Source organism: Lottia gigantea (assembly GCF_000327385.1).
Source record: "Lottia gigantea unplaced genomic scaffold LOTGIsca_179, whole genome shotgun sequence".
NCBI classification, from domain to species: domain Eukaryota; kingdom Metazoa; phylum Mollusca; class Gastropoda; family Lottiidae; genus Lottia; species Lottia gigantea.
Window position 1 is genome coordinate 121,496 of NW_008708290.1, and position 11,865 is coordinate 133,360.

The 11,865-nt window shown below is 33.5% G+C and overlaps 1 protein-coding gene across 1 annotated transcript; it reads right to left on the reverse strand.

Annotated features, from left to right (window-relative positions):
- Window positions 1-1,127: 1,127 nt before the first annotated feature.
- On the reverse strand, window positions 1,128-10,421 carry LOTGIDRAFT_238948 (hypothetical protein; the record flags this gene model as incomplete). Its single annotated transcript, XM_009052044.1, has 13 exons — window positions 1,128-1,198; window positions 2,491-2,574; window positions 2,818-2,933; window positions 3,215-3,344; window positions 3,794-3,932; window positions 4,383-4,499; window positions 4,999-5,079; window positions 5,592-6,535; window positions 6,809-7,111; window positions 7,476-8,147; window positions 8,565-8,659; window positions 8,986-9,221; window positions 10,386-10,421. The coding sequence occupies 13 exons, from the start codon at window positions 10,419-10,421 to the stop codon at window positions 1,128-1,130; spliced, it is 3,024 nt and encodes a 1,007-aa protein (XP_009050292.1).
- Window positions 10,422-11,865: the final 1,444 nt, after the last annotated feature.

Here is an 11,865-nt window from a genome sequence, read left to right on the forward strand (position 1 = left end):
CTTTACATACGATTTTATTCATTGAAATGAAATGAAATGAAATGAAATGAGTTCTACTTTTCTGCACCATGTGGGCTAATGAAGACGGGCAACGCCATGCAAGGCTGTCCCCTCTGCCATCCCTTTAGCTCCGCCACTGCCGGACTGGACCTTCAGGATAGCGTGCAAGCGTCTAACTCATTTAGCCACCTCGGCTCCCTTTATTCTTTGAATATAAAATTAACATTAACACATCGAATACAAATAATCAGCAACAATTTATTGTGAATCAACAATAAAGAATAACAACATAAATCAGTAGTGGAAAAATATATATATAATAAATATATTTGTAAGATGTTCAATGAATAATTAAATCATCTAGATAACCTTATATCTTATCAAGGGCAATTCCAAGTGACAGTTTGGTGACACCATTTTTAGCTCCACCAACTTTAGAATAAAATTTAGTTTAGTCTAAATAGCTCAATTGATCGAGAAATTCAAATTAACAGAAAGGAGTATCGTATTGCTGTATCAAGGTCTTGGTGTCAAGAACCTTGGTGTATTAGTAAAATTTCACAAAATATGCACAACCCTAAAAACTCTAAAAAGACAAAAAACTATTTTCACAAAATAAAACAGTAAACCTATATTCTCCAATCAAATTTTACACTGTATTAGTTATGAAATGCTAAACAACCGTATATCTCCGCGTCGTGCTCAGGATTCTATGATGCATAACCATATTTGAAAAAGAAATTCGGGACTATAAACCTCATTTGACAAATATTGCACAATCATTATAATATGGCCCCTTGATTTCAGCATTATATAAAACAACAATAATATAGATACAAGAATGAATTTTCGAACTTTTCGCGTTACACAAATGTTGACGTTTTAGTAACGTTTCACTCCAGTTATGGAGAATTTTGCTGTTTTATCCCGAAGACGTTTTGAAACAATTTCAGCTTGAAAACCACAGTAGTCAGTCACTAATTATTTGCATTGTCATTTCTTTCGAACTTTCTTTACATCGTATCAGAAAACATCTAAAGATCTAAAAAAAAAAAACTAATGGTCTCTGTAATGAAACTCGATTAAGGCATTCGAATTTGAAGAAATTTGAGATCAATATTTCACACTTATGAAAATAATATGCAAACCACAGTAAACACCACCACAATATAACGTAGAGCAGAAACACCCGAACAACCTTAAATGATAAAAAAAGAATGATGATGACAGGACCGATAATGGTTACAAAAACATGCATGATGGAGAAAACCATTTACTATAAAAATAGATTTTTAGATGGCTATTTTGATTCATTAACAGAATGTTTCGGCAAATGTCCCAAATTTCTAATTGCTATTATGTCATGCGATTGGCTAATTCGTCAAATTAAACAACATAAAATTGCTCAAGTCAAAGGGGAAGATACTCATCAAGTGGTGGATTTTTTTTTTAATTTTAAAGGACATGAATCGCCATTTTCGGAAATCAATCGTTTCAATATCTCAGTAACGGGAATAGTTCAACCAAATTAATCGGTTTTAAATTTCATCGTCGAAACCCAGTATATTATTATTATTTCACTTATACTAATGAGTACAACCATTTCAATATCCTTATATTCTTCCAATATATTATTGTGTCTATTCTTATAAGATACACCGTTTATGGACAGAAACCGAATAAAATTGAAAAAAGTTTCTAAAATATCATCAGACATTTTCATTCAATGATGTGTGTATTGTTTTGACTATTAAAATTACATTCATTAAATTAACGAAAATTGATTTATAACAGAATTAATGAAATATTACGACTTTTGGCCATTTAAATGGGCATGCAGCTTTTTTGTAGGACGAAAAATTTTCTGTACCAAAATTTGTTTAAACTTTACATCAAAATCTAGAAAACTGTGTCCCGTATCTAAATGTTTTTACTAAAAAAATCCAGTTGTTAATTTGTCAACGGCAAACTATTTAAAAAGTTTATGCTTTTTAGAAGCTGTTAAAAAATTACTGTAGGAATTTAAGAAAAATAAACGCCTAATTATGAAACTATGTCTCTTACGTATTCTAAAGTTTAATGGAAATAGTATCGAGTCATTGTAAAGCCAAACAACAAAACTAGGACAAACCATTCCATCGGTAATTTGTACTCTCCGTTTTAATTATCCCATAAGTATATTCATAGATATAAATATCTAGCATGTATTGTTTAATTTTAATTATGAAAATTTTGCATACTGTCCTTTAATATTTGCTTTTTAAAATAGGGACAATTGTATATCAGACGTCTGTGGTTCCTACAGTTCCACAAAAATTAGTGTTTGAAAAATATGCTTTATCACGTTAAGGCGTTTCGAGATTTGTGACGTCATCAAACACTTAGTTTTAGTTGAATTGCAGGAACCACAGACTGGTAAATGGTGAAAATTCATGCTACCAGTGTCCCAGAGGCACATCAAAATTTTATTAAAACATTTAAATACTCTACCTGAACACAAGTCTAATGAATTAGCATAACCACCTTCATTACTTTTAGTAACAGCTCGTTCTCTTAAACTTTGAGCATTAGGTCCTAAAAGAGTCATAATATATCAGAAATTCTAGAGAATTGCTTATTTGAATTTTAAAAGTGGTATGTTTTTATAATATAGTTGGCTAAAATGGCAATGGTAATTATACGCGTTCTACTCAAAACTTGAAATGAGCAAAGCATTTGATTGCTTTAAGTGCCAAGTGGGGTCACCATCAGACAACAACAATCTAGAAAATCAATAAAATCAAATTAGTTTTAAGCGTTTCCAAATTAGTTACATACCTATGAAATATACTTGTAAATCCAAACAATTCACTGTATCAGCAGACTTTTCGAGAACGATAACTTCCCAATTTCGTGCTGAAATTTCTTTTGCAATAGTTGCCGCTAAGGCAGGTCTGTAAATTTAAAACAGGAGAATCATAACCTTTTAAGAGGCTAAAGTGAACAATTTATTAATTTATGCTCTCTGTAATGTATACATGATCTCATATTGATATGTATTTATTCTTTAATACAGAACTAAAATTTTACATATTTTTGGCCAATGAGGTTACTATATACAAAACACGTTTTGACAGAGAAGAAAATACGTCTGTGAAGCATATTCCACTTAAAAATAATGAATATTATTCAATTTCACCACAAAAGTTAGAAGGCGCTGCGAAGACGGTCTCACCTATCTATAGTATTCGGATTGTTTATGGTTATTATATATGGTTCTAGGTTTTGTACAGGTAATATGTTAGCACATGCCAATCTTGGAGCACCTTTGCTTTTAGCATGGAACACAATACTTCTACCAACAACTAAAATGAAATCAAAGCTGTTCTTAATCTTATGTCCACATGCAAGACCATGAACAATGAACTTATTGCAAGTAAAGCACAACACTTCTACATAAAATGAAAACAAATTTGTTCCTATGTTAAACATAGATTATTTCACATAATTGGGCCTGAACACTGAACGTATTGCTGCCGAACCCCCGCTAATTGCTAATACGGTTATACGAGGAATGCTACAGAAGTTATTAAAATACGAAGCTTTATTTGAACCATATCGAGCTATCTGGAAAATCAATGACCATTAATTTGATATTGTGTATACAGATGTAGTATAATATAGAGAATAAGCATGTTAATCTTTGGAAAATAAAACCGCATACAATAAAGACTGTGGTTTCATACAGAAAAAAAAATCTTTTTAGCTGTTGAAATTTAAATTGAGGATGCTGCTATAGAAATGAGATACAAACCAGATTGAGGTCCATTCAATGGTAAATAAACATCAGTGGAAAACTTTCTCTGGCCAATATTATAAGTTCCTAATTTCTTGCTTTGGTCACCAACTTCACATCGCAAGGGATTTGTTCGACCACATTCATCATAACCGGACTGTATGAAAAAACATATTATTTAAGATTCCTATCTCCGTTTATAAACAGAATAATTCATACACAGATACAGTGAACCAAATTCTTCTTTGAGAAATTTTATTTGGATTGCTACTTCAAGGAAAGGTGTGGTTATAAATCATCAACCCACTGAGTTAATTCTTTCCGTTATAGAGATTGCAATTTCGAAATTTAATGCGATATCACTGTAGGGAGTTTTAACAAAATATATTAAATATATATCTTGCTATTTAAAAGTTATGAAATTTTTTTTCGATTACTCGGGGAGGGTTTGATTCTCCAAAATCTACTGGATGGAACAAATACTTCATTAAGACATTTTTAAAATGATAAAATTAAAACATAATCATGAATGGATGATCATTGACAAATACATGTATCTATCATACACCCCAAATCATTTCTTTCTGAAAAAGATACTAGTATATACCTCAAGATTCACACGAAATGGATTATAATGACCACCAGCACTAGAACATCTTCCTGTAACAGCCTGATCATCACCTTGTATACTGTACTTATGAACGTGCCAATTATGGTCATTTGTCTGGAAACAAAAGTACGCACGCAATTAATATATATGTCACGATAGTGGACACAAATATGTATACATAATTATAACAATAGTAAAACGTGACTTCAAACCCTGATTTGTTTCTGATCTAATGCGTAGTGTGCCGTCACATACATGTATTATACTGTAATAAACTTCCTTACGTTTATCAAGTTAATATAATTCAGCTAACTGTTGGTTAAATTTCTAAGTGGAATACCTGTTGCTACACCCAGTTTGTAGTGGACGATTTTCGGCGACCTAGACAGACGCACTACATGATATACAGTATAATTGGGCCTACAGATTAAGGTTGTATGGTAATGTATGTACGCAAAGCTCGTGAAAAATTATTCAAAATACGTTTTGAAGAAAGTACTCAGTTTAATGTGGAGCCTAATCGCTTTTATTGGGTTCGGTGCACATTGTGATTCAAAGAGCATTACGGCCAGTCAGTTATAGCTTGAAACAATCTAGAAAAATTGAAGCCTACCCCTGCCGACCCATCTGCATATTTCAACTGAATTTCTACACTAGTATCACTCATACTTCCATCGGGATATCGATATTGACTCTGAAATATCATAGATAACATCGTTTTCAGTCAGGTATTGTTTGATAAGGTAATGGAATGGTATACCTTGCTTTCAGTTTTTTTCCTGATTTTAATGTGTGTCAGATGATGTCAAATTCGAAATTTTGATTCCAAGATCGAAATATCTTAACGCCAAATGCACAAAGTGGCCAATAATTGACATGTTTATCTTCAATCTATAAAAAATTTGAACAGTTGAAATCAATTAATCTACGTGTTTGGGATGTATTGTTTTAAATCATCTGAGATCTACTTCATGTGAGATTACTTAAAAGTTTAACAATTCAACTTGTTCTTCTTATGTTAATAGTGTTTGCCCAGAAAATATTACATCTTGATTAAAACTTGCTGGAAATTAACCAATCAAAAAGTGTTTATTTACTTCATCTAGAGCTGCCTGGAAATTTTGAATTTCAAAGCTTGCGTTATACGTGTGTATAACTGTAGCTCAATTGAAGAATGTCAATATTTTGATAAAATATTATACTCACCAACATTACATAACCATTTAGAATGGAATCAAAAGTAGCTTTGGCTTGAAACAGACTTCCGCCTGTTACAGTTACATCTTCTATAATATTACCACACGAGTACCTGGCACCGTCAACTGCTTTATGCATCACAACCGATCGCCCGATAACACTATTGATGCCAAATACGTCAAAGTTCGTGTCAATACTCCAAGATCTATCCTCCTCTCCCAACAGATTTCCAAATTTCCCACTTAAGTCACCTTGTTCATATTGATCATGTGTTCCATTTGCAAGAGCATTAGTAATTCCAAAAGGATTGAAATGACCAGCTACTGACGCCCCTGAACATTTATTGTCAGCGTTTTCCGGAATTGCAAATTCGTGGACATGGTATGGGCCGACAATATCATTGAGATTTTTTACATTTCTATCGATCTCGGTGTCAGCTTCAGTAACTCCTTTACTTTGAGAAAATGAAATAGAACCAGTGACATCCGTAGACCAGGAATTCACGACAGCTACGCGTTCTCTTATCTCGTAGATATTAGCACATGCTATTCTTGTGGTACCATCGAGCAGAACAACTGATTTACCAACTAAGTTGTTCGGACCTGAGAGTGCAATATTGGAGTCTGTAAAGAGATGCTCTGCTTCCGTGTTATCAGACGCTCTCACGGTCACTTGCCCGTGTTTCTTTGTCATGTCTCCGTTTTTGCATCCTATCTGATTTGAAGCGGAGCATTGAAGGCTACTGGCTTCGCCTGTGTATGAGTGGTATACATTTCCAGCCGACATGCATCTCTGGGTAACATCACTTTGCAACTTGTCTTCTCCGACCATATTTTCATGAATTTGCCAATCATATTTTGATGAGGTTACAGTTCCATCGGCAGAATTTAGTCCGACAAAAATTGACGTATCACTTCCATCCAGTACTTTATCTTGCATAAAGATAACGTGACCTATGAAGTTAAACCAGTGATCAATTTTTGTGATTTTCTTTTTTTTTTTTTTTGAATGCGGGGTTATTTACAAGAAGTATAATTGGTAGCAAAATCAAATCGATCATGTATCGGTTGTTCAGTAATTAACAAAGAAATCCGTAACATAGTAATGGTGGAATATATATACATATACACAGTATTATCTGTGAACGTTACGTTTTGGGTTTGGGAAGTCAATCGCAATATCTCATAACTTGGAACAAACCAAAGTGTAGACAAATAATGACTCACCTATAAATGGGAAGGTTATACGAGCCATGGCCGTTCGAACTGGACATATTTTTATATTCGCACAAATCCATCTTGATCCATCATTCTTATGTATTACAATAGATCTTTGGATGATGCTTCTTGGGCCAAATAGTTGTAGATTCCAGTCAATGGTAGTTAAATTATAATCATCATTACCGGCTAATCCGCCGTATTTACCACTCAGATCACCTACCTCGTATTGGTCATTCGTTCCACCAACTGGAGAATTAGTTACACCAAAAGGATTGTAATGACCCGAAACATACTCATTTCCACAGACCTCTTAAAATACACAAAGTATAAATATTTCATGGGGATCATCTGGTGCACTTAATACACCTAATAAACATCATGAGCTTATTGATGCTCCATAAGGCTACAGGGTTGAAAAATTCAGTTTGATATTTACAAGACCAGGAGGGTGTACATGCACAACCTAAATATAGCAACACCACCACAGTAGAAAATCTCAATCTCTGACTTGTAGCTTTGTAGTAATTCTTTTGAAACATTAAAGACTTACTGCCGTTACCTTTGCTATTTTGGTGGCTTCCATAAATTTAAAACTTGATTTTCATTTTTTGTTAAAAATCACAGTGTGATATTCATAATGAAAATCTAAGGACGAATTTTGTCAATGGTTTACCTTGCTCTGTGGTTGATCTTTGTGGAACTGGAAACTTATGAACATGGTATCCATTAGCTAGATTGCCAAGTCCACTCAGACTTATTTCAACATTTGTGTAATCAAAGGGCGAGTTTTGTCTAAAATTCATGTGTCCTTTTACACCTTGCCGGCTAATGTAAGCCGTTGCATATTTCTTTTGGACTTTCATGATAGAAGCACAGTGAGCAACATCTCCGTTATCTTTCAGCAGTACCAAAATGTTACCAGAAATTCCATTGTTAGTTCCAGTCAGTGGTAGATTGGAGTCGACAAAACGCCTCTTGGTGGTACCAACATTGATCCCAACTGGAACGTTCCCCAGTTTCTGAGTTAGTTCTCCGATTGGACAATTAGTTTGGGCAGTTGATGAACAGCCTGTACCGTCTGAACTAGTTGGATTGAACAACGTTGTTGCAGACTTGCAATCACCTTCTGGTCCTTGGTATACCATCCATTTATATTCCACCGAGGCTGCTTGATCAAAAAACAAGTCTGTGTAGATTATCGTATTTGAAGAATCAGGAACTTTTCGAAAATAAACTGTTCCATAAATGCCGTTGTCGAATTTGGAAAGGCTTGTGTCGTAATCTTTCCGGAGCAAAATTGAGGCACACACTGTTTTCTGCTGGTTGCTAATTAGAATAGTTCTTCCTGAAATGAGAAATAAAATATGTCATTCCTTTCACCGGAAATACTTGATGGATTGGGGTAAATTTCATGAGGCTATCCTTTCACGTTTGTTGACCTTAGACCACTTATGATGAAAGTAGGTGCTCGACAAAACGCTGAATCTGAAACAAGATTTTCCTTTATTTTTACTATGTGCGATCAAAATTAAATGAGGATGATTTCATGTTAAATTTTTTTCCTAAATTGACACTTGGTATACACCTTTTTAGAATTATGCTTTTTTTCCACTGAGAGATCCTGTCATTTCTCTCCAAAAAGTTATGGTTTCACTCTAATTTTAGAACATTAGGCAGATAATCATATAAACAAAAAAGGCACATCATCACACCTTAGATGCTAGATTGTTGAAACGGAACCAAGGTAATATAGCTGTCTTACCTTCTATTGTATTCGGACCTGATAGTGAAATACTTGTATCAGTAATAGAAGTCGAATCGGATACTGATAAAACTGTTCCACCTACGTTACCCAATCTGTAAAGGCAACAATAATCAAAATTCAGTTTTGCAGAAAAGGTTTTGAGATGGAATGTAACGGAATCTGATCAGGATTGAACTAAAGAAGAATGGCAACATAATGCAGTGTGTAATGAAAGATAATTACTGCGATTTGACTAAATTTTTTGTGCTATGCAACTGAAGAGAGATCTTTGTCTACGACGAGGATAGCCTGGGATATTCAATTTGTACGATCCGAACTACTAGACTCCTTTCCTATGCCGTTCTCTGAATATAACCTCGAATTATATCTTCAGCGTGACTCCTGGAAAATTATTGTAGCGAACTAAATGGATACCAACCTATTGCCGATATCACTGGTCAAGCATTTGTCACTTGTATCATAGTTCAAATAGAGCTCGTTGAGTTGCCAAGAAAATTCATCGATTCCCTGTAGGTTCCATTGTATTTGTATAGTTTCACCCGGAGCATTTTGAGAGAACACCACACTCCCTGTGACACCCAGCATTTCTACATGCGCTTCTAATAGTTGTTGACACTGACATTCTGCTATCAACACTAAAATAAATTTTAAAGTCTATAATAAAATATTATTTCAATTTCGATAATTAAATATTTGAATATATCAAGAAACAAATAATGTAATACTTTTTTATGTATAATTTTAATCAATAAAAGAAATAAAAACTACATTTAGCGTTAGTTGCAATAGAGGTCAAACCAACCGAGCTTTCACTCATTCTGAACAATTACTGAACAACAACTCGAACTCATTATCCGCATTCCAAGATTGTTATTACAGAACCCCGCCCCCATCAAATCAAGATGTATATGTATCTCAGTCAGTTATGAATAATTAACAGCAAAAATTATCGTGCTTTCCAATTAATCCAATATAATTATGCAACAATTGTCACCCTTATATTGAAAACAACATTATCTTCAAGAGACAGATTTCTACCAAAAGGGTATAATTGTATGAAGAGATATTATATTATTCATGCAAGAGATCAGAAGAAACCTTCATTTATCATGTAGAGCATAACTATTTTACACAGGTGTAAATAACACATGCTGTCCTTTGCATAAAATTCTGCGTATAATATCATAATAAAATAATAAAATGTGTAGTAATATCTTTATTCCTAACCTTCTATTCTGTTATTTACAGCATGCGAAATGATTTGTTATAGGAATTGCCAAGTCAATTGTACTTATTAAATTTCAGTTTATGGACACACTCCACTAAATAATTTTATACTACGAATGTAGTCCGTGCTATTTTCTTTCTCCCTCCCTTTTGGGAGCTTTGCATGCCTATTTTTGACTATTTTAGGTTTAGATTTGGAATTTTTAAATTGCATTTTCTTTCAGATTTTGTGAGATGATGAGAGATTTTCATGCGGAAGGATAATTCTAAAAATAGTCGTTTTGTGTGCATTGACAGTTGATAAAATGTAGTGGTTTACTTTTAGTTTGGCTAGTTCAAGATTTTCATGGTCATGGTGTATTGAATTTTTGTCCAGAAACTAAACATTGACCAAACTTGCATGTGACATATTGGAAAGTTTTCAACGAGATTCTGGACAAAGCTATAGAAGGTTCAATTTTGAGATTTGACAGGGGAACAGGTGGTAAATGAATTACAGGAGTCTATCCTTGTCATAACATTACAGATTAATTTCCATTATTACTGACCTTTGCAAAATGCTTATAATACTTATGCATTTTGCATTTTTACCTTATCGACGATTGTATTTTGATTGGCAAAATGCATTTTGTAATGACAACATTGGCATTTTAAAGCTGCAAAACAATCGCTAATTTTGGCAACGTTATACCTCCATATCTACCAACTATTATTGCACTGGGCTTCCGGTGGTGGGCTACTTTTTGTTCTTAAAACCGTAGAGTCATTTTGTACTGTGCATTTTAGTCTACGATAAGAGTTAATTTTAAGCGGATGTTAATATTGCACAGGACTTCCGATGGAAATAGGGCTACTTTTAGTCATGAAAACTGCCAAGTCATTTTGAAAAATGCTATATCACTAGGTATTTTTCATAACAAATCATATAGATTGATGTAAATAACACATAAGAAGGTGTGAAATGATGTTTGATTGATGGAAAGGAAAATAACTAGAAAGTATTTTCTTTTCAACTCATTCGTTTTATAGAAAAAGTTCTATAAAATTTTGAAATAAACCGTTGGGCTTCAATTCATTCTCTTATGAACTTTCAAGTCCGTTCAAAAGTATTTAGGTGTCAATACATTTTACATTATAATCCCCGAATCATATTACTTGAAAAAAAAATATTTTCTTTGTGCGAACAATTACAGCAAGCTTCACTGATTATCATTTCTATAGCATGGACTGAGACGAACGTGCCCTGCTGACAAAATTCAAAAGTCTGTACTGGCCTAAGATAACCTAAATATCATTATTTCAGTTTAATATTCCTTTCAAATGAGATTTTTAAAAATCAGTAAAGTTTTAAATAGTTATAAGCATCTATTACTCTTCATGTAAATATTTTACAGTCTATACAAAAATTTACGTTGGCTACACTTGTACCAAATGGAGACATGAATTTTAACAATTGTTTCTGACACCACGAAGGAATAATTTCACACAATGGTCTGGCAGGGAGCATTTAAAATTGTTCGAAGCTTTGGTCAATGCATTTTGCCGTATCGTCAAAATCTTGTAATGACTGGCCACTCGTTTTCAGTGAATACTGGGGTATATTTGCCATAAATGACCTTCAATAAAATAATTATAGCGGTTTACAAAGGAGTTTATCGCTACATCGTTCTTTAAAATTCAAACTTATCTTGTGTTTTTTGTTCAATTCCCTTCTAATTCAAATAATATTCAATTAAATTAGCTACTTTTGTGTATAATGAGTCTTTATCTTCACTTAAAATTAAATAAGGTGCACTAAAGAAATTAGATCAAAATATAGATCAAAACTTCATGGTTCATGAACATATCATTTGTACTATAGGAAGAATGAAAGTTTCACATTCTGAGCTGACATGAAATTAGTCATCGCTTTTAGTGCGGTAAGGTCTATCCAAAACGCCTGAAAATTGGCCAAATTAAACATGCGCCTTGGTTTGTTAAAATATAGCTTCCACAGTAAAACATTTTTTTTTGTCCAAACAGCGATGTGCTGCAGAATGTTTCATTTTAACTGTTAGGTTATGTCGTTTCT